The sequence below is a fragment of the Gossypium hirsutum genome, chromosome A07 (assembly GCF_007990345.1).
Source record: "Gossypium hirsutum isolate 1008001.06 chromosome A07, Gossypium_hirsutum_v2.1, whole genome shotgun sequence".
Lineage (NCBI taxonomy): Eukaryota > Viridiplantae > Streptophyta > Magnoliopsida > Malvales > Malvaceae > Gossypium > Gossypium hirsutum.
In genome coordinates, this window is record NC_053430.1 from 624,461 (window position 1) to 650,775 (window position 26,315).

The window sequence follows — 26,315 nt, forward strand, 5'->3', positions numbered from 1 at the left end:
AATTCAAAACTTAGCAAGAGAGAGGGAGGAGAGAAACCCAAAGGAAAAAGAGAAGAAGAAACAGCAAAAAAAATCCTTTCACACTTTTTTCTTTTTTGAAAAATCAGTGCTTTAAAAACCCCAACTTTAATAATTCTACTTGTAGTGTGTTGTTTAGTTTCTGCATCTCTCTATGCATCGATCGGATACTAAATCTTCTACATTTTTTGGTACTTATTGGTGGAAATCTCGAACTTGTGGTGAAGTCGCGGGTTATTTTAGTAATTTGAGGTTTCTGAGATTGTAGATTGGTATTTGAACCTAAAAGTGTGTGAATTTGAGTTGATTTTAAGTTAATTTGTGAGATCATTTATTTATTTGGTGGAATTTTTGAGTTGTGGCTGTGTGGTGAATTTTTTGAAATTGGATGGGGAAAGAAGAAGGAGGTGAAATCCCGCCAAAAATGGTGCAATCTGATACGGCGGATTTTCCTTCGAAGAAGCTAGCGAGGCAGCTCGATTTCACGGCCGGTTTTGGCGGGGTTTCTTCCGGAAGTGTTAATTTGCCGGAGCACCCGCAATCTACACAAAGGATAGGTGTGGCTTCGCCTTCGGCTTCAGTTACTGTGCAACAGCAACAGATAAAGCCGCCGACGGAGGTGGCTGCGGCTGTCCCTGTTGTCGCCGCGCAACATCCTCCTCTTACTACTGCTTCGACCAGAGTTGTGTAAGCTTTTCTAATTAAAAAAGTTTGTGATTTTCTTTTAGTTTATTATAATTATTATGGTGTTTGCTCTTTGGATTAATTTTTGTTTTAATAAATTTATCTCAGTTTTTCTTTTCCTTTTCGAGAGTGGTGTACATAGTGAACATTCCCTGTCCTGATTGAAATTTTTTTTATATGCTTCAAAATTAACTCTATAGTTTGAATTATGTTTACATCAAATTCTGATAAATTTTGTGCTTTTTTTTCTCGGTAAGAAATGCATTTTTAGGAAAGTTACTAATTTTTGCTTTAGCAGAGAGTTGGGTTTCTCTTGGGAAGTGATCACTTGGAAGTTAACCATTCAAATTATTTTTTTTTCTTCAATTCTTTTGTACTAAACATTGTTTCTGAATGAAGGTAAATTGATTTGTTGAGAATTTGGGTTTCTCTAAGCTTTATCTTTCACCTTATATAGCTTCTCTAGAGGGTTTCTTTTGATAGGTTGTGAAAATTATGCAAACTAGTAAGATAGAATGTTGTGAGAGATTGCGGAATGGAAGAACGAAGTGGAATTTGAAGAACAAGTGCAATGGCAAATGGTGATAACTAAGGAAATAAGTGCCTTGGGAAGATGAAAAGTGTGGTGGTTAGGATAATTTAGAGAGAAAGATGCATTCTGAATTCCAAGAGTGGGAAGTTATTAGGATGCCACGTATACAAAGCGTGTGTGGATGGGAAAGGGAAGTTTCAAAGAGTATCATGAGAGACTTCTAGGCTGTAGGGAGTAAAGGTTGATAACATAAGAATGCTCTTGTGCAACATTAGTTCAAAGTGAAATGAAAAGAACTTGTGTTCCAATAAAAAGTTAAAAAGGAGGCAGGAGGCTTCTTAACAATCTCCGTATTCGAGCTTCAGTGGCACTTTTAGAAAATCCTGATGCTGAAGTAAACCCAAAAATCCTGCCACTTATACCGGGGTTAGATCCACACTGCAGAACTTGTATATGTTGCTACGCTACTAGGGAATGAAAAGTTGCTATGTTGGAAGAGTAGAATGCTAGATCACCAAAGCTTTGTAGCACTAGAGGAGCAAAACTCTTGGAGCACTAGAGCTCTAGAGTGTTGGAGCAGTGAAGCGTTGGAGTGAAAACACTGGAGCTCTGGAGGATTGGATTGCTACTGTTGAGGAGCGCTGCCACCAAAAAGTGTCATTGTTAGGGAGCATTGCTGCCTGGACTTTCTCTCTAATCAAGTTTTGCGTTCATGACATGTTAACAACAAATAACAAGTATCAACAGCTTCTTAGGCTATTTACTCATTGTTTCCCATTGTTTCTGTCTAGAATCTAGTTTAGTGGTAAGATGTTTTCATTGTCTTTCTTGGACATAACCATATTGGTCATTTCCCCCCTTTATTAGATGTTAAATGCAATGAAACTTGTCTTATTCTCTTTCAATTTTTCTTGTCGGTGTTGCATTTATGGAAAATATTCTTTGAATAGCAGAAGTTAATGGTTCAACGAATAGCAGAATTACTTTAAAATATGTCATTTTTTGAAAATTTTTTAAATATGGAAGCTAGTTACCTGTTCTCTAGCCTTAACTCTTTTTCTTTATTTCTTGCTTGCTTCAGAAAACCGGAATCCCCCAAAGCAAAACCAAGACCAAATGAACTAAAAGATGGCACTCCAAAGAAGCAGAAGCAATGTAATTGTAAACATTCTCGGTGTCTGAAACTGTAAGTACATCAACTTATGTGCTCTTTTGTCTTGAATGAGTTCTTCCATGATTCAGTGCTGCTCAATTCTCAATGTGTTATTAATAGCTGTTATTACTGTTTTTACTTGTTGGCTTGTAACATGTTTCTTACAAACTCATCTATGCTGGGCTCTTTCCCTATTGATAGGGTCTGGTTGTCCTTTTAATGGCTGTTGTTACTATTTAACTTGGTGGCTAGTAACATGTTTCTTACGAACTTGTCAACACTGGGGTTTTAAAGGAAGTAAATGTCAAATGAATTTGTTAAGAGCAATGTACTTGCAAAGTTGAGTTGGATAAGACTGGGAAACTTTTTCCTATATATAGGGTAGCATTTCCTATTTGGTGTAGTGCTATATTTATATATGTTTTATTGGAAAGAATAGTAGAAGTAATCAGCAACAATCCTGTAAATACACTTTTCTATATTTTGTAACAATATCAATTAATGAATAGTTCTTAGAAATATGTCTCAGAACATTAATTTTTGTATCATTAGGCCCAAACTGAATTCAGTCTCTCCATTTTCCAGGCTGATAAGTGGTACTTTCTAGCTAAAAGTTTGTTAGCATTTTCCGAACCTTTATCCACATTTAGCCTTTTAGGTTGGTTGGATTGGACAACAACAGCCTCAAAATGCAATTGGTGCAAGGTGTAGAAATATTTCATTCTGTACTAATTGCTGAAACATGAAGTCTTCAGTTTTAAAAAATGCACTTCATTCTACATCCAATTTTGCCTAGACCCTTTGTATCCTTCAATAACTGCAACTTCTTTTACAAAACTTGATCTGACCTTTCTTTCTACGTGTTTTTTCCCTTTTTACTGTACGCATCTAAATCAATTTTGTAGCTTAGAACCTCTATGACAGATATTCTGCATTCCAACAGACTGAATAGATTCGCAGTTCTTATATGTTCTATCTTCTGAGAAGTGTGCATGAGAGAAGATTTTATACCATAGGATTATGTCTTTTATATGCAGCATCTAGGCATCTTGCCTAGGCATTTTAGATAAACACCGTACTACTAGTTTTTTAGACATTCATTTTTGTGTGTGATTTTTTTAAAATCATCTCTGTATGTGAACTGTAATCAATCTGTTTGATGGTATACAATATAGAAACTTAATTATGCAATGCCTTGATCAGGTACTGTGAGTGCTTTGCATCTGGCACATATTGTGATGGGTGCAACTGTGTTAATTGTTATAACAATGTTGAGAATGAAGCTGCTAGACGAGATGCTATTGAAGCGACTTTGGAGCGTAATCCAAATGCATTCAGACCAAAAATTGCTAGCAGCCCACATGGTGCAGGGGATAGCAGGGTATGCTGGCTGAACTTTTTTTTCATTTAATTTCACATTTTACCTTACAGATTTTGCACAGAAAATTTTAGCTCATTTTTATCATGGAGATATCAATATTCATACGGCTCCATTAAAATGTCTAGCTAGGGTCATATGTTTTGTTGCCTTTACTCATTGATGGGCCTGTTGGAATATACAGAACCTTTTAAAATTATATTCTTCTATTGAAATGTATGACTAAGCCTTGATTTTAGCACACAGTTGATGTCTTTTTTCTTTTTTTTTCCTGAACTTTATCTGTTAGACTCTTGCAAAGGAAAAAGATTCTCTTCACTACTTAAAAGGTAGTGGAAACTTTATCTAAGGGTGAGTGATGCGTTTCAACTAAATTTAAGCTTAACATTAATTCAAATTATTTTCCTTTTTATTTTTTCTAATTTTAAATCATAAAATGTCAGCAATAGATTTAGTTGGAAGTGTATTATTCACCCTTGGATAAATTAGTGGAAACTTCCACCACTTTTTAAGTATTGAAGATTCCCTCTTGAAAATTTTAGGGGGAAAGGGCCTAGGCTTAGTATTTGATGTATAAAATTCTAATAGCATGAATGTCTTTTGATAAAGCTTGCTGCAATTGGCATTCTCAAAGTAATTAGTTTTGAATTATTTTTAGGAAGAGGCTGGGGAAGTCTTAATGTTGGCAAAGCACAACAAAGGATGCCATTGTAAGAAATCTGGGTGCCTTAAAAAGTACTGCGAGTGTTTCCAAGCTAACATTCTTTGCTCCGAAAACTGCAAATGCATGGACTGCAAAAATTTTGAAGGAAGTGAAGAGAGACAGGCTCTATTTCACGGTGACCATGCCAACAATATGGCATATATTCAACAGGCAGCAAATGCTGCCATAACTGGAGCTATTGGGTCCTCTGGTTATGCATCCACTCCAGTGTCTAAGAAGAGAAAAGGTCAGGAACTGTTCTTTGGGTCAACTGCCAAGGATCCATCTGTTCACCGGCTTGGAAACTTTCCACAGGTAAAGCTTCTTATCTATGCATATTTATTGATAATTGTCTTTGGAGAAACTGTGTCGGCTAATTCTTCTCTTGTTACAATAAAAGCTTCACGCCATTACTTTTAGTTATGCTCTCGGAACTTACATTTGCTACCTTTTTTCTTCTTCTTCTTCTTCTTTTTTTTTTTTTTTAAATTTGTTAATCAGCATCATCATATCAGAGCTTCTGCACCTGCCTCCTCCCTGTCTTCTGTACCAGCTTCTCGTGCTGGTACAACTGCTGCAGTAGGCCCTTCGAAATTCACATATAGGTAAATAGAGAGTTTTGATCAAAAGATATTTGTAAATCTGATTGTTCAGGAAACTAAGTTATGCATTTTGGTGAAGGTCTCTGTTAGCAGACATCATTCAGAAGCAGGACTTGAAGGAGCTTTGCTCTGTTTTGGTAGTCCTATCTGGAGAAGTTGACAAGACACTTTCAGGTAAACAGAAGCCATTCAGATAACTGGTCAAAGTTGTAGTGTCTAATTCTGTCGTATTTTAGTGATTGATATACGAGTTTGCATGTGTTAGCAAACAGTGCAAGTATCATCATGTATGATTATAAACTTATACTTGCTTTGTTGTTGTGTTCACCTCAAGCTTTTCATCGAAACTAATTTATATTGAATCTTCCGCTTGTACTTGTTAAAGAAAGATTAATGGTTCTACTTTTTTTTTTTTTCTTCCCGAGTATAAAGTAATGGTATGACTTTTCTTCCACACGAATGCATAATATCAGCATTTAAAGGTAGACCTCCTTTGTCCACAAATACTGTTTTAAATATTGGTATTAATGTTGTTACCATAAATATTCTTCTACTTTAGATCGTTCTTGTCCTAGTGAATAATTGTTGGGTACTTGATGCCAATAAAAGAATCTGTTGTGCATCCGTTGTTGGATTTTCATTTTTAGCAATTAACTTTTTAGTCAATCTTAGCAGGCTAATGGATTTGCCACAACTCCACCTAATTGGTCTTCAATTTCTGTATGCATTCAGATCAGATAATTTTGACCGATAAACGGGCAGAAGATCATGCAGAAACTTCCATTGCTTCATCCACTCAAGACAGGCTGCAAAACCAGAAGGATTCTGATGCTGAGAAAACCACGGCTGATGATTGTTCAAGTGCTAACCAGGCTGATAAAGCTGGCCCTGAAGAATCCAGCTCGGATGGTGCTGATATGCCAAAGGGAAGACCTATGTCTCCAGAAACTTTGGCATTAATGTGTGACGAACAAGATACAATGTTCATGGCCTCTGCTTCTCCTAATAGGATCATGGGCCATGGTTGCAGCACATCTTCACAATTGCCTTATGAACAGGGCATGACCGAGATCTATGCAGAGCAGGAAAGAATTGTTTTGACGAAATTCCGAGATTGTCTCAATAGGCTTATCACTTTCGGAGAAATAAAGGGTAAGTTTCCCTTCCCCTTTTCTGAAAATTTAATTTATAATTAATTATATTGTGCACTTAAAAAAGGAAGAAAGACTCAAATGATGAAACCATATCTATTTTATTGGGTGAATGTACCTGAGAGGTCCCTCTATTATAAGGATCTCATCAATTTAGTCCCTCTACTATTAAATTAATCAATTCAGTCCCTGTACTATTAAAAAGAATCAAACAAGGCCAATTTAGAATAGAGTTAACATTTACTATTGGGATTTGACGATGCTTCACTATTTTTCTCACAGAAACGCAATGTTCATCATTAGCACGAACGGAGATAGGTAGTCAAAGAGGTCACCCCAGCAATGGAACTGAAACAGTCAGAAACGAGACTGGGAATCAACAAGGATCCATTACCAATGGAGTTGCAAAAAATGCAAGTCCACCGACAGTCAAGACATCTCCGATGACTGCTTCAGTGATCACCGCCAGTAACAATGATCTCTCTAGAGGTCCATCTCATCCTGAAAATGGGGATGCTAAATCAAAATCTGAGAAAACAGATGTAAAGACCATAAATGATGCTGACAATCGACCCAAGGTATGATACCATAATTCTCTGCACTATTTCGAACCAACCATTCAACTTCCACTTTTCAACTTTGATGCAATATCAAGGTGGTTTGTGGTAGACATCATTCTTGAAACTGACCAGTGCACTAATTTAATTTCTCCCATATTGGAAAATATTTATCCGTTTTTCGTCTCATACCATGCCAACTACCCCACCATAGCTTCCATTAATCTATTCTTATTTTTTAGCTTAAACAAAGAGGAATTTTATAATTCTTGATGGAGTTTGTAGCTTACAGTTAATATCCAAGAGAAATGCTTCTGATTATTGCTTTAATTGGTGAGTCACGGTCTTGTATTGAATGCTGTTTGCCTCAACGATTTATGTTCTTATTGTTTATATGTAATATTATTTCTTCATTGAAATGAAATTTTTTTTCACGCTCTTTCTTGCACAGTATGGCTACACGTGCATGTGTATGGTCGTCTTGTTGATATATACACATATATATATGTGTATGTATGGTTCTAGCACGTATAAGTGTGACCAAACAAAGCCATCGACCATGGTTTTCTATACTGAACTAGACCTGTTGAACCGGGAATCGAACGGGAGAAAGATTCTTAAATCAGTTGAGTCACTGACTAGTACGAATCAATTGAATCTAGCTTAAAAACAGTTCAACTATTTTTTATTTTTTAATTTTAATTTTTATAATTTATTTAATCAAACGGTCTGAACTAGTTGGCAAGTAAACTATTGGTTTGATTAGTTTAACTACCAGTTCGGTTCTAAGAATATTGAATAGACCTAGGGTATGGAAGATTTATACCTAAAACTTGTGGACTTGGAATAGCTATTAATGCACTTATATCGGATTGGGATAGTAAATTAACTTAGTTTGCTAGTTGGAATTTAGCTCTGTTGAATTATGTTCTAGCATACAACTGGTTTAGAGTTAAATTTTGGCATAATGTTAAATTTAGCCTTCAACATTTAACATTTGTATCTTTTGTTAGTTTAATTATTATTATTTAACTAAATTTGGCTTTCAATCTTTAAAATGAGTCAAATCGTTTTTTAAGAGAAATGCTAAAGCATTTTTAAAGATGTTGGGGCGGCAATTTGCTTGGTAGATCATGTGTATTTTGTATTGATATAATACTATTTACCTTATATTCATGTGAATAAATAATTTAAAAATTACAAAAAGAAATATTCAAAAAAAATTCATAAAATTCAAAAAAATAACATGAATTACATGAGAATTGTTATGTGGGATGTTTTAGTGAATATTTTCGTTGGTAATGAGAAAATATTGATGGCGTGGCAATTTTTTTGAAATGTTGATGGTCAAATTTTATACTTTTTAAAAAATTGAGATCTGTTTAAAAAATAATGGTTAAATTGATAAAAAATTGTAAACATTAAGAGTTAAATTTGATATTATATCTTAAAATATAAGCAATTCATGAAAAAAAATAAAGATTAGATTGAAAAAAAAATTAAGAGTTAAATTTCATATTATATCTTAAAATGGATAGAGCATATTGTGTTGTTGATGAGAAACTATTGTTTTGAAAAATATTTCTTTTAAGGTTTGTAACTGATAAAAATTCATGACATTAAAAAGCAGCATGTGTGGGTCAAAATTTTGACCTAGTAAACGAGGATCGTGTCATTTGGACTAAGCTACTTTCTTATTTCTAGATAATGACCCTTTTTAGCATATATTAATCAAATTCTTATTGCTTTTGTATTAAATAATTTTTTATTATTAAACATCAAAATTGCAAAATTACAAAGACTCTCTTGACTTTTACAAATTGACCCCCTAAAGCTCCAACGGCACCAGTCGGAGCATTGTCAATCGCACGGGGCCTACCGCGGCCTATTGCTTTATTATTTATTAGCCTCAAAGCCTTGACTTTGATGATGGAGATGAACTTGCTGCTGCACTCTGCAAATAAACAAAAGGTAAGCACCTCATAATCTCATCTCTTATTTATTTATTTTTTAATATTTAATATTTGTTTTGTGTTTTATATTTATGATTCCGCATACACAAACATGTAATATGGTTTCTAATTATCTATAAATAGAGAATTATGTCTAAGCACGATCATAAATAAAAAAAATTCTATATTAACATTAAAAAAACTAAATATATATTAGAAAAAAGAGACAAATTATATATATTTTTTAAGATTGGTTGCAGAATTAAAAAAATTACAGAATATTAACCATTTTAAAATATAAAAAATGTTTGATAATGATATTTATAATAATAATAACGATTTTTTTATAAATTTTTAACTTTGACTTGATAATTTTAATTACAATTTATGTGGGATCTAATTTCGCCCTTTATGAGACCTAAGCTACATTGGGCAGAGAGGAAAATGGAAAGAAAGAAATAAAAAAGGTTGTTAACAATGGGATGCCTTTAATGGCTCTTTCTTCCAAATACTTTGATGGTTTATAGAAGCTACCGTACGCCTCTGACCATTTTTTTAGACTTTTATATACGTGATTTGCTCCAACTGTATCTGCCCAAAACACTATTCCACCACTGCCAAAAACCACATTATAATCCATGTTAGTGAAAAGACTACGTGAAAGGACTATTCCTAAATGATATGTATGTTAACATACAAGAATATGGTTATGATCTGCATAAACCCTCTAATAATGTTTAGGTGATCTGTACAACTGTACATAATGCACCCGTATTTAATCACGAACTGGTTATAGATTCCAATTATATCAAAAGAAGTTTGCAAAATGTTGTCAATTGATAATCGATAGATTATTAACACGTCTAGAATTGTCTTGAAAGTGGTTATTTCTCCATCTCAAGATGTTCATACTCAATTTTAATCCCAAATTTTATCCACAGGACACTTTTGGTTTACACAACTAATAGAAATGTCAAGAGTCACAAGCGGTCCTAACTCTACTACAAACAAGCTACGAAGTAGGAGTGTTTTTCACCTATCATGAAAATCGAAGAGTTTGCGAGCTATTTCAACATAGATGATGTTTCACTAATTTCTCTATAGTAGAGTTGAGACAAAAAACTCTCCTTGAGACTATTTCGAACGTTATGAGAGTGTATTGACTCTTAACAAACAATGTTATTCAAACTTCTCTCAACAAAATCGAGAATTGTTAACAAACTTAAGACACAAGCAGAATCTATACTAATTATACAGATCCAATAGTTATGCAAGTAAATATTTAAAATAATTATCTTTGTAATGACATTATGAAATCACCAAATTAGCTGCTTGTAAGTAAAATTAAAATTAAATAAACTTTGTCCCTCCCACGACCCAAAAAGAGAGACATACCGGTGAGATGGGAAGCTCATTCCAAGAACAGATGTAGTATCAAGGTCTGATGCTCGAACCACTACTCCTTCATCCAGAACTCGACATGCCTCATTAACTACTGGGAACAGCACCATCTCTAGGATTTCTTTATCAGTAATTGTTCTAAGCTGTCAAAACAAAATCAATTCATTTGCTATTTTTGTATACAAAGGCCTAATAGAAAAGGTGTTGGCTTCTATTGTCTTTGTCTTTCTTAGCTTTCTTAACATTAACCCATCGTGAATCAGATTGATTTTGGATCTGATGAATTTAGATTGGATTAATTTGAATTTTTATATTTTTAGGTTAATTTCGAGTTTAGGTTATTTTGAATTTTGGTCATTTTGAGTTTTGGTCACTTCAATTTAAGTTATCTTGGGTTTAAGTTTATTCTAAGTTTGATTAGGGGTGTAAATGAGATACTAGTACTCACAAGTCATAAGCTACTTAAGTTCGACCTGAAAAAGAAAACTCAAACTCAATTTGATAATTATCGAATTCAGCTTCAGCTTAAGCTTGAGCAACTTGAACTACTAGTCAAACTGAATTCAAGTTTAGTAATACTTAGCTCGAATGGCTCGAAAGCCTTATCAATGTTTTTAATAAATATTTTATATTATTAGATTACGTTATTGCCCTTAATATATTAGCATGCTGAGTTTAAACTCAAGCTTGAATACATATAAGCTTAATCAAGTTAATGCTTGAGTACAAAAATTGATAAATAGCTTAATCGAGCTCACGTTTGATAGCTCAATTATATCTTGAGCTGCACTCAAGCTTAAAAATAGATATTCGGTCAAATTCGAGCCATATATCGAGCTCCAAATTTCAAGCCGAGCTCAAGCTTGCCAGTATTCAAGCTCAATTTAACTCGATTACACCCTCATGTTCAGGTCAATCTAGATTTAAGTTAGTTGGATTAAGTTTGGAAACTTTTTATTATCAAATTTGAATTGTGTTGATGGAATCAATTATATACTACAGAAGTATAAAATGATTTTAAAGGCAAGTGTAGCTACCTTTCCAGCAGGCATAAGCTTGGTTTGCTGTCGACTCTCCTCAATAATAGGTAATATAGAAGGATCAGGTTTTGGCTTGCTTCCTTTCTCATAAATATAGTATCCTTTCCCATTGATTTTCCCTGCAAATTACCCAAAAAGTTCATAAAATGCTTCAATAGCTAAGGAGCATCCATTGAAAACACTAACAAACGAGAAAGAAGAATGTCATAGGAATAGTATAAATACAGTTTTGCTTTACCATTTCGTCCATTTTTCATCAAAAGCTCAATCAATGGAGACATGAATACTCGATCTGGAAATGCCTTTGCAAATTCTTTCCAAACTGCTAAGAAAACTCCGTAACCAGATACATCTTGAAGCCTGCAAGTATTGCAAAAGGGAAGCATAACTTATCAAAAACATGTCGTTTTATATCATAACCCAACCCCTTGGTTTTCTATGTTTATAACCTAATAAATTATGTTATTTTTTAAACTAAAGCCATAGTAATATATAGTATTATAGTGTAAATATTTAAAAATTGTTAATATGTCTGTATATAAAATTTTAATAAATGAAAAATATATATAATTATTAAACATTAAATTAAAAATAATATAAATATTTAAGAAAACTAAAAAAAATAATATGAGTGCATCTAAAATGGATTTGTGTTAGCCATTACAAATATGAGCAAACTTGAATAAAATTTTAAACTCGTATTTTAGGTCAGGTCGAACTTGAAGCAAGTATAAAGTGTGTTCATATCATATTTAAACTCAACCTAAACTCGGACTGGCCCATAAACACCTCTATATCAAACTGTAAATACATAATTCAGAATTATCAAGTGGGCTTTTACAAATTCAAATCCTAATCCCCACACATAAAGTGCACCCTAACGAACAAATATCAAATCAATTGGTATTCAAAGAAGACAACTTTGATTTGTATCTTACTATTAATGTTTTTAGAACCAAATTGATAGTTAAATCAATTAAGTCATCAATTTATCGGTCCGATCTATTCAATTAAAAATTCAAAAAAATAAAAAGTTAAAAAAAATGAACTAATTTTTAGTCGGTTCAACTGGTCCGTATTGATTTTTAGTCTAACTAATTCAAAATCATTTCTCAAACCGATACCCTAACCAATATCCTGGTCTAACCAGTCCAATCCAATTATCATTGCTTACAATCGACCTGGAAGCCGGGCCGGGTCGGGTGATATATTTTCTGCTCAGCCATCAATGACATCTAGATGTGATAAGAATAGTATTACTAATTAATGTGTGCATTTTGTGGTTAATGGTTATATACTCAATTCATGAAAATGGGAAAGAAAGAAGATTACTGGAAAGGACCCATAGGAAGGCCAAAGTTGCTGATCACCCCGTCGATTCTGAACAAGTCGACACCTAAATTGACCAATAAATGTGCACCTTGAGTGTAGGGGAAGAATGTCCGGTTGACAGCAAAACCGGTGCAGTTACCGACCACGACGGGAACTTTGTTTATCACTTTCCCAATTGTCATAAGATCAAGAATAACTTGTGGGGAAGTTTTTTGTGTTCTTACAATCTCCAAGAGAGGCATCACATGTGCAGGGCTGCATATGAGAGACCCAAATCAAATTAAGTTGCTTTAACTTACAAACTATTGTGCAATTCGACCAACTAATTATATTAAATGGGTTAATTTTTTTGGTCAATTTAGCTATTTTTTTAAATTAAATTGATTATTAATATTAAAAAAAGTCAAATCATTTTTTAGCATAGATTCTAGCTAAAACATTAATTATTTTAATGATGTTAGTGTAACAAACTACGTAGTAGTCAATATTCTTCATATCGACATAACATTATTTGTCTTATATGTTATATCAACAAATAATTTTAAAAATATGAAGAAAATTTAAAAAAAAATTAGCATGAAATACATATGAATTGTCATGTGAGTTGCCATATAAAAAATAATTTTTTAGTTAATATTTTCATTATAAAAACAACAATTCAACTCTTTTTAAAATAATAATGATTAAATTTAATTTTTTTAAAAAATTTAAAAAATAAATTGTTTAAAAAGAATAAAGGTAAAATTGTAAAAAATATAAAAATTAAAAGTTAAATTTTTAAAAAAATATAAAAATGTATACTTTGAAAGATAATTGACTAATCCAATAAAATATTATTAAAAGAAAGGAAAATAAAAGTTGATGACCTGAAAAAATGAGCTCCTATAACACGATCTTGTGGGTTTAATTTGTCTGCAATTAGATTGAGGTCAATAGTGGATGTGTTTGTGGCCAAAATACAGTGAGGAGGGCATGCTTTCTCTATCTCACTAAATATTTTTTGCTTTAAACCAACATTTTCAATCACAGCCTGCAAACACAGCAACAACATTAGAGATATTTCAGCGCAAATCCTCCACACAGAAACAACATTCTCAAAATTTTTGAATTTTTTCAATCAAGTATTTCAAAAAACTTCAAAATTTTAATTTGAGTAATCCTTTTTTTTTTGTAAATTTCGTACGTTAAACCTTCAAAATATTTTAAAGTTTTAATTAAACCTGCGTTTAGTTTAAAATTCTCACTGACTCCCTTAAATTTTTTAAAAATTTTAATTAAATCCCAAAATTTAATATCAAGATTCGTTATTAATTATAAATGCTGTAAATTTCGTAACATAGCTCACCTCTATGACCATATCTACATCTTTAAATTCAGAGTAATCTAATACTCCTTTAAGGATTGAGAGAGCTTTGTCCGCTTTATCCTTTGTTAATTTTCCTCTTGTAACTAAACCTCGAACATTTGCTGCCATTAAAAAAAACTATTATATATTATTGGAATAAACGAATTTAGGTTGATATTATTTGTTTTTAGAGTACAATAAAATAATAATTAAAAAATTATATTTGGTATCATCTTAGATCGTTTATGGAGTTTTTTTATACTCCATTGACAATGGACAAAATAATTATCAATATTACATTTCTATAATATGTAAATACTTCTAGGTAGAAAACTTCAAAATTTTACCATTTGTCTCTTTTTTTTTTTAATATTTTACTTTTTGTAGAAAACTTCTCATTTTACTTGTAGAATTTAAAAACTGTACTGACAATATATATTTAAAAACATGTAATTTTATTAGCTATTGAAAGAGTAACGATAATCTGATAATAAATAATCACCTTGAATCCTCTCTATTCCCTTAAGGAGATAATCACAGTTGAGTTCCTTGAGAAGGACACATATATTGCTGACAATAAGAGCCGTGGCTATCCCACAACCCATTAGGCCTCCACCAATAACACCAACTTTCTTTATTTGCCTAGGTTTTAGACCAACATCAGTAACCTTTGGCACCTGCAAAATTACAATTTTCTTAGAGAAATATTTAAGATAAAAGATCCCAATTGGTCAACATCTGCTTCAAAGTTTGAATAATTACTGTTTGGAACAATTAAAATTAGAATAAAAAAGGAGCAAAGAATAGCAGGAATAAGCAATTACCTTTGAAGTAGCACGCTGGGCAAAGAACAGATGAACAAGGCCTTTTGAATTGTCTGAAAGGACTGTCTCCCTAAAAACCTTGTCCTCCTGTATACATAAAATCCTTATGTATCTTTAGGTGCAACTGAGTAGAGACTCTTACGAGGCTAATAGTGGCAAAATCAGAATTTCCATTTTAAGGGGGTCAGAATTAAAGTACAAATTTTTATAAGAGCTAAAATATAATCTTATAATTGTATTAACTTATAATTTTATTGCTTTTATAAAGACTAAATTATAATTTTATTGTTTCGAGAAACCAAAGTGGAAAATTACTGTATTTAAACTTAAAACTTTATAGATTTTAGAGTTCTTAAAGGAAAAACTTTCCATTTTAGGAGAGTCAATGGATCATTATAGACATGATATTAACATATTTTATGTATGCCCAAGCTTGGTTAGCTCAAAATATAAACTTAAAATTTTGTCAAAGTCCACCCATATTTGTAAATAATTAATTCAAGCTCATTTTTTACCTGCTTATATTTTAAAAAATATATATTTATATTATTTTTAATTTAATTTTTTATTTATTAAAAATTTATATATAGTTATCTTAACATTTTTTAATGTTTTTATAGTAGTAGATTTAATTTTTATGTATTATAAATTACATAATATATAAAAGTAACATAATAGATAACATTACAAACGTAAAAATAAGTCGGACTTAAACTTGCCTTGAATATTTAAATCCAAGTTTAATCTATATTTTAAATAAATTTAAATTTTTTACGAACTCACTTTTTAAACCTAATATTCTTTTAAATTAATGTTCTAAAATATCGAATAAATCTTTGAATTTAAACGAATAGGCCAAGTCTCTACTACCCACCGCGTTGCCTGAAAACATTATCGCATATGAGATTAAATGCAAGGGATCCTAAACCCCTGCGTACCTCAAAAGTTAGAAGGGAGGGGATTGCATTTCCTATTCAATTTAAACAGCATAAGCATTTATTATTCATGGAATACAAGTTGGTCTCAAATTGGTAAAAGTATGATGAAGATTTTTTGTCTTAAAAGTTAAATTGTATTTTATTTTTTTTATTAATAAATAAATAAATTAGTCGTTATACGTTATACCAAAGAGCAAATCAATCATTTTGTTAAAAATTTTATTTGTTTCTAATATTGAAAATTGATCTATATATGTCGACATGAGATACACGCAGTATGTAAAGTGTAATTGTTTACTGATTTTATAAATCACGCCAGTTTTCAACAATAGAAATAGATGAAAATTTTAACTAAAAGGATTAGTCTGCTATTTGATTTAATGTATAATGACTAATTTATTCATTTTTTAATAAAGGAAACAAAAAAATGTAATGTCAAATTCAAAAAATTACCTTTAAAAGTCCTTTATATCCTCCATGGAGAATCCCTTCCTCAATTACATCTAGGCATGCTTGATGCAGAGATGAATTTGGGGCAGTCCTTTTGGCTTGATGTCTAGCAAATCTTAACACCTCTTGTGCTTCAGATAGGGATCCAATCTTGTCTGTCCTTTGAAGGGATTTCACCCATGGTTTACGTCTCTCTGCAATGTCTAAAGCCCATTTGCGAGAATTTTTGAGCAACTCTTGTGAAGGAGCAATAGCATCAATAAGACACAGTTTCTTTCCTTCTTCAGACAGGATTGGTTTCGATGACTGTAAAAACATTATACACATATGAATTAGATTTACAAAGTTTACAACAATAAAGAGTTCATTATAAGTCATTAGAAATTTGAAAAATAAGAGTGAATGTATCTAGAGTCTCTTTACTATTAAATTGATTAATTTAATCTTAATACTATTAAAAAAATCAAATAAATTAAATTGAAATAGAGTTAACATTTAATGTTTAACATAATTAATATATTTAAAGTTATTATGGTTCTGCTTAGAGTTGAACTTTAATTGAAAAAATAATTTTCAAGACCTTTTTATAAAAAAATATTAATTTTATTACGATTTTGGACTTATTTAATTCTTTTTAATAATAAAGTGACTAATTTGATTCAATCCCTTTATTAGAGGGACCTCCCAAATACTTTAACCAAAAAATAATTCAACATGCCAATAAAATTTTAGAAAAGCATAGCAGACAGGGAGTATTACCATCAACATTTCAATAGCCTTTGACAGCCCAACAAGCCTTGGGAGACGTTGTGTGCCTTTTGAAAAGAGTCATAGTATATAACAAGTTAGTCGAAGCTTGTAAAGTACAATTTATTCGTGTTATCGGTCCAACCTCAAAAGACGTTCTATATATAGTAGTGGCTATACCTCCAAGCCCAGGAATCAGTCCAAGCGACAATTCAGGCAAGGCAAGTTGAGCTTTAGGAGTAGCAATACGTGCATGGCAACTCTGCATGTGAAAAAGAAAAATTAGACACAAACTGAGCAAATTAAAACAGGATAAACTACACTTATAGTTATCTAATTATTAGTATTTTTTTATTTAACTATTCAATTGTTTTTGGTCACCAGCTTTTAAAATTACTAATGGATAGATAACTTGACAACTTTTAAAATTGATATAATAGCAAATTTAACTCTCAATATTTATACATTATATCATTTTAGTTTTGATTCAAAAAAAATAACCCTCAACATTTTCATATTGTTTAATTGAGTTTTTTTTATAGCTTTTTTTTATTTGTGACATTAACAGTTAATTTTAAAATAATAAGAAAATATGAAAATTATTATTTTTGATTTTTCAGGTTTTTCGTTTTTGGTATATTTCCAATCAAATTTAGTTGATAGATTTGGTTTTTTTAGCTTTTTAGGTGAAAGGGTAGTAAGGAAAAGTAAAATTCAAAATAAAAGAGACCAAATTACACCATGTATAAATGTTGATAGTGGTGACCAAAATGAAAAAAAATTGAATAGTTAAATGACCATTTTATAACTTTTCATAATTGAGTTACCAAATAAATTTTAAAATAATTAGATGGTTATAAGTGCAATTTACCCATTAAAATATCATGGCGGACAATGACAAAATTGTTACCGAAAAAAGTTAATGGCAAAAAATATATTCATCAACAGAAGAAAAAAACAAAAACAAACCATCGCCAATTCTAAGCCACCTCCAAGAGCTAATCCTTCAATAGCTGCCACAATAGGCTTATTGCAATCTGACAGGGTTTTATAAGAACCACATAAGATCAACCATAAATAATGAAAACAAGCACACCAATAATAAGTTAGGTGGATAATATTAATAAGTTAGGCAGAAAAGATTTCGGTTTGGATCTACTTTTAATAAATTTGTAGTTACAGTATTTTAATTTTTGAAAAAACAAAGAACCATATAACATGAACCATAAACAACAGTGAAAACAAACACATTAATAAGTTAGGCGGATAACATTTCGGTTTGGATCGATTTTAAATAAATTTACGGTTACAATGTTTTAGTTTTTGAAAAAGCAAAGAACCGCATGAATCATAAACAACAGTGAAAATAAACACATCAATAACTTAGACGGATAACATTTTGATTTGGATTGATTTTGAACAAATTTACGGATATAGTAGTTTAATTTTTAAAAAAAGCAAATCGATTCATAGGTTTTACAAAAATGTATTTTTTATATATTTTTAAGTTATTTTCATTAATTTATATATAATTTTTATAAGGTTAATATAAATTCAATATTTTTAAGTTATGTTCAATTCGGTATTTGAACTTTTTTCTCAATTTGTACATAAGTTTGACTTTAATATTCAATTTGGTCCAATAAATACTTAACATGTGTGTTCTAGTAAAAAAAACAAAACATAAGTACTTAATTGGACAAAACAAAAATTTAGTACGAAATTAAACATTGAAGTCAAGTTTAGATACTTGTACAAGATAAAAAAAAATTCAAATATCAATTTAAAAAAAAAAGGTGCCAAATTGAATATTGAAATCAAAATTAAGTACCAAATTTAGACAAAAAGAACGCAAGTATCAATTTGAACATTGAAGCCAAATACATATATCAAATAGTATATTAACCCTTTTATATTATAAAAAAATAAAAAGTTAACCACAGATTAAATAGAAAATTAAAATTCCGTTCGGTTTAAGAAATAATCTAACTCAACACTGCGTTTAAAATAAGCTTTTAATTTTCTCTAATGCTGTTTGAATTGAACTAATTAAATTGAGAATCAATTAAAATATTGATTTAAAGAATAACTTTGGATTAACTACATTAGAAATTAATACAAACAGATTGAACTGATTGTTTTAATAACTTTTAATCCGACGGATTGGATGGATCGTGCCACGGTTTAAAAAAACAATGGTGCTCTCTGTCTATTCTGAGGTATACCACAAGTCAAAGGATAAGAAGAAACCTTCGATAGCAGTAAGGGCAAGAGCAACGGATGCTTGAGGCACCAAAGATACATCACCTGTTTAAGCACCAATGAAAATTTCCACTTCCTCATTAAGTAAATGAAATTATAATTTACTAAAAAAGTAACAAAAAAAAAATAATTACAGAAAACCGAAACTAATCAAATTAACTTATACCGGTTAAGTGAACTTTCTGAATAACATTGAGATCCAAACCACCACAAAACTTTCCTCCACTGCCTTCATTAACGAAATCAAAACAAATCAGTAAAAATAAGCACAAACATCTCGAAGCTTAAAACAAAAATTTTATCATGAGATAAATCATTCATATATAGATCCGATTGAAATGAGAAGAACTCACCGGTTAAAACAGCAGCTTTAACATCGTTTCTCCGCGAAACCTCATCAAATTTCTCCATCAATCCCGCAATTACTGCAATAATTGAAAAAATATTTCAAAATTCAAATCACTACATCAAAAAATGAAGAAAATAAACGAAAGCGATCAAGTATGCAGAGCTTTTACTTGGAACAGCCATGGTGTTCAGGGGAGGATTGAAGATGGTGATGACCGCAACGCTGTCGTCTCTATTGGATACCTACAATCTTTGACTTTTCAAAGATGAATAGTGGCAGAAAGTTGGCACCGAAAGGCACCGAAAGTAGAAAGTAAGATTAGTTGGCATGGGATAATTGCAATTTTGGTCCCTAATTGTATAGGGACATTGCAAGTTGATCCTTAAACCTCAACTATAAATAGGCCTAACCATTTCTTACTTTCTTCATCCCACACTTGCCATTCTCTACTTAAGGCAATTGTTCTCTCTCCCTATTTGTAAACTTTCACTTGTATTTTTGGAGTGAAATATATTTGGTAGTGCCCGAGGACGTAGGCAAAATTTGCTGAACCTCGTTAAAATTCTAGTGTTCTTTATTTTTGTTCTGCATATTTTGCAAGTGTCATTGTAGTGATTTATTGTGCTATTAAATTACGATAGAGGGATATTCTGGCTAGGAAAGATCTGGTATGTAAGCGATCCTCGTGATCCACCTTTCTTTCCTGGGAATTGAACTTAGTGTGATTTTTCAGTACAATAATTTTACTCTTTCACACGCTTCCACGCAACAATTGGTACCAGAGCCAGGTTCGTACTTGGGGAATCGATCGTTTATGGCACTATTCACGTATACGGCACTATTCACGTATACAGTACTGTTCACGTATACAGTAGTTGGGATTGAGGAGAAAAATGGGAGCAGCATCGTCATCAGCAAGGACTACTGTGACAAATGCAAAATTTGAAGTAGAGAAATTTGACGGTACCAATAATTTTGGTATGTGGCAGTGTGAGATCCTGGATGTCTTATGTCAGCAAGAGCTGGATATAGCCCTTGAAGAAAAACCTGACAAGATGGATGACAAGGAGTGGGCCAAGATCAATAGACAGGCGTGTGGTACAATCCGCCTATGTTTGGCCAAAGAGCAGAAGTACTCCGTCATGAGGGAGACATCAGCGAAGAAGCTGTGGGATACGTTGGAAGAAAAGTTTCTAACGAAAAGTCTTGAAAATAGGCTTTATATGAAAAAGAAACTTTTTCGGTTCACGTATGCACCCGGTATGTCGATGAATGACCATGTGAACTCATTCAATAAAATTTTAGCAGACTTGCTAAATTTGGATGAGAAATTTGAAGATGAAGACAAGGCATTATTGTTGTTGAATTCCCTTCCTGATGAATATGATCATCTTACCACCACATTGCTTCATGGGAAAGATTCAATCACATTTGATGCAGTCTGTAGTGCGTTGTATAGATCTGAGACTCGAAAGAAAGATAAAAGAGATCACAGAGATACAACTGCAGAAGTCTTAACAGTAAGAGGTCGTTCACACAGCAGCAAACCTGGTAGAAGGGGTAAGTCCAAAGGGAGACCCGCCAAAGATGAATGTGCCTTTTGTCGTGAGAAAGGGCATTGGAAAAAGAATTGTCCTATGTTACAAAAGGGCAAGTCTATTTCTAATACATGTGTAGCGGAGCATGATGAGGAGTCAGACTTTAGCTTGGTTGGCATGGCAATGGCATGTCAAACGGATGAGTGGATATTGGATTCGGGATGTACTTACCATATGTGTCCTAATAAGGACTGGTTTTCTAGTCTTGAAGAACTAGAAGGTGGAGTTGTTTTTATGGGCAATGATAGTGCCTGTAAGACAATGGGTGTAGGTACAATCAAATTGAAGAACCATGACGGCTCAATCCAAGTTCTGACAGATGTTCGCTATGTACCCAGCTTGAAGAAAAATCTCATCTCATTAGGGGCCCTAGAATCTAAAGGGCTCACAATCACTTTGAGAGATGGATTACTAAAGGTAGTAGCTGGGGTATTGACGGTGATGAAAGGCACTAGAAGAAATAACTTGTACTATTTAAATGGAAGTACAGTTATTGGATCAACATCAACAGCTTCTGCGAAAGATGCAGATTCAGAGGCTACCAGGTTATGGCATAGGCGATTGGGACATGCTGGTGAAAAAGCTTTGCAGACTTTGGCGAAGCAAGGCTTGTTGAAAGATGCAAATTCTTGCAAATTGGAATTCTGTGAACATTGTGTTCTGGGCAAGCAGACGAGGGTAAAATTTGGTTCAGCAATTCACAATACGAAAGGAATTCTGAACTATGTTCACAGTGATGTGTGGGGACCTACCAAAGTGGCTTCTTTGGGAGGTATGCACTATTTTGTCACTTTTCTTGATGATTATTCAAGAAAAGTATGGGTGTATCTAATGAAAAGAAAAAATGAAGTTTTGGATGCATTTCTGAAGTGGAAGAAGACGGTGGAGACTCAGACAGGTCGAAAGGTCAAACGACTTCGATCAGATAATGGTACTGAATACAAAAATGATCCATTTCTACAAGTATGTCAAGATGAGGGCATTGTGCGACACTTCACTGTTCGAGATACACCACAGCAGAATGGGGTGGCAGAACGCATGAATCGGACTATACTGGAGAAAGTTCGATGTATGTTGTCCAATGCTGGATTGGGCAAGGAATTTTGGGCTGAGGCAGTTACATATGCGTGCCATCTAATTAACCGATTGCCATCAGCTGCAATAAATGGAAAAACTCCTATGGAGATGTGGACTGGTAAACCTGCTACTGATTATGATTCTTTACATGTTTTTGGTTCCACTGCATATTATCATGTAAAAGAATCTAAGTTAGACCCAAGAGCAAAGAAAGCATTATTCATGGGTATAACTGGTGGTGTAAAAGGATACCGTCTCTGGTGTCCTGATACAAGGAAGTTTGTTTTCAGTAGAGATGTAACTTTTGATGAATCAACCATGATGAAGAACGAGGATTCACAAAAGGATGACAAAACCAGTAGTACTTTGCAGCAGGTGGAGTTTGAAAAGGTTAATGATGATCCAGCTAATATTGAAAGAACAAATGATGAAGAAGTTTCGACCCAAGAACTTCTACAGCAACAAGATTCAATTGCATATAGGAGGCCAAGAAGAGAGATTCGTAAGCCTGCTCGCTTTGACGATATGGTGGCCTATGCACTTCCAATTGCAGATGATGATGTTCCTTCCACTTACACAGAAGCAATAAGTAACTCTGATGGTGTAAAGTGGAAGCAAGCTATGAATGAAGAAATGCAGTCTCTTCATAAAAATAGGACTTGGGAGTTGGTGAGACTGCCCAAGGGAAAGAAGGCAATTGGATGCAAATGGGTATATGCAAAGAAGGAAGGATTTCTTGGTAAAAATGAAATTCGATACAAGGCTAGATTGGTAGCAAAGGGTTACGCTCAGAAAGAAGGAATAGACTACAATGAAGTGTTTTCTCCAGTTGTGAAGCATTCGTCTATTCGGATTTTGCTAGCCTTGGTTGCGCAATATGATCTTGAACTAGTTCAGCTTGATGTGAAGACCGTGTTTTTACACGGTGATTTGGAAGAGGAAATCTATATGACTCAGCCGGATGGATTCAAGGTTGCTGGAAAAGAAAATTGGGTTTGCAAACTGACAAAGTCGCTTTATGGATTGAAGCAATCTCCGAGGCAGTGGTACAAGCGATTTGATCAGTTCATGAAAGGGCAAAGGTACACAAAAAGTAAATTTGATCATTGCGTGTATTTTCAGAAGCTACAAAAAGGAACTTTCATATACTTGCTCTTATATGTTGATGATATGCTAATAGCATCTAAGAGCAAAGTTGAGATTGAAAGATTGAAGACTCAACTCAATCTCGAGTTTGAGATGAAAGATCTAGGAGAAGCTAAAAAGATTCTCGGCATGGAAATATGTAGAGATAGAGCTCATGGCAGAGTTAGCTTGTCTCAGAAGCAGTATTTGAAGAAAGTACTACAGCAGTTTGGCATGAATGAGCAGACCAAACCTGTAAGTACCCCGTTGGCTTCTCATTTCAAGCTTTCTGCACAACTATCTCCTTCGACGAATACGGAACGAGAATACATGTTGCAAGTTCCGTATTCTAATGCAGTGGGTAGCTTGATGTATGCAATGGTGTGTACAAGACCCGACATTTCACAGGCAGTTAGTATAGTGAGCAGGTATATGCATAATCCTGGAAAAGGACATTGGCAAGCTGTGAAATGGATTCTACGGTATATTCAGAAGACCGTGGATGTTGGATTACTGTTCAAGCAGGATAATACACTTGGTAAATGTGTTATTGGGTACGTTGATTCTGACTATGCCGGTGATTTGGACAAGCGAAGATTAACCACCGGTTATGTGTTTACACTTGCTGGAGGACCAATAAGTTGGAAGTCTACACTACAGTCTACAGTTGCATTGTCAACCACAGAAGCCGAATACATGGCTGTAACAGAGGCTGTAAAGGAGGCTATTTGGTTACAAGGTATGGCTAAAACCTTGGGGTTGGTTCAGGAGCATATTAACGTGTATTGTGATAGTCAAAGTGCTATTCATTTAGCAAAGAATCAAGTCTATCATGCACGTACAAAACATATCGACGTACGATTCCATTTTGTGCGGGAAATTATTGAAGAGGGGAAAATTTGTCTTCAGAAGATCAAGACTGCAGATAATCCCGCAGATATGATGACCAAGGTGGTAACAACAACCAAGTTCGAACATTGTTTGAACTTGATCAATATCCTGCAAGTTTAACAGTTGAAGAAGGCACTATCAAGTATTGTTGTCAAAGGTAGAAAGAATTGTGTGAAGATAAGATTATCCTAATCAAATCTTCAAGGTGGAGATTATTGGATACCTACAATCTTTGACTTTTCAAAGATGAATAGTGGCAGAAAGTTGGCACCGAAAGGCACCGAAAGTAGGAAGTAAGATTAGTTGGCATGGGATAATTGCAATTTTGGTCCCTAATTGTATAGGGACATTGCAAGTTGATCCTTAAACCTCAACTATAAATAGGCCTAACCATTTCTTACTTTCTTCATCCCACACTTGCCATTCTCTACTTAAGGCAATTGTTCTCTCTCCCTATTTGTAAACTTTCACTTGTATTTTTGGAGTGAAATATATTTGGTAGTGCCCGAGGACGTAGGCAAAATTTGCTGAACCTCGTTAAAATTCTAGTGTTCTTTATTTTTGTTCTCCATATTTTGCAAGTGTCATTGTAGTGATTTATTGTGCTATTAAATTACGATAGAGGGATATTCTGGCTAGGAAAGATCTGGTATGTAAGCGATCCTCGTGATCCACCTTTCTTTCCTGGGAATTGAACTTAGTGTGATTTTTCAGTACAATAATTTTACTCTTTCACACGCTTCCGCGCAACAGTCTCCGACCTCCATCATCACTCGTATTTGCGACATATCACTGTTTTGGCTCTTTTTTGCCTTTTTTTTAATTTTTTCTTCCAAACTTTCCAATGAAGATGTAATTGTAACTTCCAGTGCTATGGCTTCGCTTTATATATAGATGTTGTTGAGTGGAAAGTTTTGTAGCAATATGAGGAAAATAATATTTAAGGTTGACTAAAAATTATATATTCCCATTTTCCCACCTTTTTATAAAATTATTTTCTGCGAAAGAGTCAACGAATATATTTGGTCTTTCGTCGTTGAACTTTTAGGCCGTTTGTCGTTGCCGGTCAGATCTCAGGAAATTCGTGCTGGTATGATTCACGAAAATACGTCGTTTCCTTTAATCAATAAGACAATAATAAATAAGGTGGTCCGTATTGTCAGGACGTTGCCAAAGGGCCCTTCGCCCCTCGGCTAAATGGAAAATTTCTTTTATAGCCTACCTTCTAAATTTAAAAAGAAAATATTCAATTTAGTCTTTTTTTACTTTTGATTAAATGGAATAATTTTAATTTTAACCTTTTAAAAATAATAATTTAATTTAAATATTTTTTATACAAAAATTTTAGCTTTGACTCCTAAATTTTATAATATTATTTCGGCCCCAAGTAAAAAAATTTACTTTGCCTTGCGTCCTGTATCAATTTTTAACTAGTATCAATACATATCTATTTAAACAATATAATGTGTTTTTATCAAAATAATTATTTAAGTTTAATGATATAGAGTCGATTGAATTTAATTAAAATAATATATAGCTTTAATTTTATTCAAATTCATTGGTTCTGTATTGACTAAATATATTAATTCAATTAATACGAGTGGAATGGATGAAATGTACTAATCTGATCTATACAAACTAAAATTTTTATTAAAACAAAAATTATAATTTGAATTTTCAGTTTATTATTAAAAAAACAAAACATGAATATAATCAATATTGATATAGAAATTACTACAAGGGAAAATTTAAAGGGAGCAAAAGAGAGTATTGGTCCTTAAACGAAAATTTGGTATTTTAATCATTAATAAATTATAGAATTAAAAGTTACAATTTGACACTTAAAAAATAAAAAATATTAATTTTTTAAAATTGATGGTATAAATTATAAAATTATGTTTTAACCTCTATAAAATTTTATAATTTAATTTCCAGTCATAAAATATTTTCTGGATTCCTCCCTGAATTACTGTGCTAACAACCATAATCAACCTTTGGATTTGCTCCATTATGAAACATGATGTTTCGAAGAAAAAATTTCTATGGCTTTTATTTTATGTGACTACCTTTCCAAGTTCACATTACAACTTCACTCTTATTGCTTTCACAACTATTTTAATAACAATCATATTATCCTTTTTTTTATATAATTTTAAAATAACATAATAAAATAATTCACCATAATATTGGCAAGTGTTTCTCAAAA

At 32.7% G+C, this 26,315-nt stretch overlaps 2 protein-coding genes across 2 annotated transcripts; one reads left to right on the plus strand and one right to left on the minus strand.

Moving 5' to 3' along the window:
• On the plus strand, positions 1-7,226 carry LOC107930805 (protein tesmin/TSO1-like CXC 5). The gene is made up of 8 exons (XM_041117048.1): positions 1-705; positions 2,316-2,420; positions 3,591-3,768; positions 4,424-4,783; positions 4,970-5,073; positions 5,150-5,244; positions 5,803-6,222; positions 6,504-7,226. The coding sequence occupies exons 1-8, from the start codon at positions 407-409 to the stop codon at positions 6,803-6,805; spliced, it is 1,863 nt and encodes a 620-aa protein (XP_040972982.1). The 5' UTR covers positions 1-406; the 3' UTR covers positions 6,806-7,226.
• Positions 7,227-9,148: 1,922 nt separating this feature from the next.
• On the minus strand, positions 9,149-26,118 carry LOC107930826 (peroxisomal fatty acid beta-oxidation multifunctional protein AIM1). The gene is made up of 18 exons (XM_041118042.1): positions 26,080-26,118; positions 19,588-19,660; positions 19,423-19,494; positions 19,236-19,298; positions 19,058-19,114; positions 17,777-17,844; positions 16,988-17,069; positions 16,820-16,875; positions 16,064-16,366; positions 14,673-14,759; positions 14,351-14,525; positions 13,849-13,970; positions 13,370-13,533; positions 12,504-12,758; positions 11,410-11,531; positions 11,169-11,290; positions 10,126-10,274; positions 9,149-9,344 (listed from the first exon to the last, which is right to left on the minus strand). Exons 1-18 carry the CDS (start codon positions 26,116-26,118, stop codon positions 9,149-9,151), a joined length of 2,205 nt encoding a protein of 734 aa, XP_040973976.1.
• Positions 26,119-26,315: the final 197 nt, after the last annotated feature.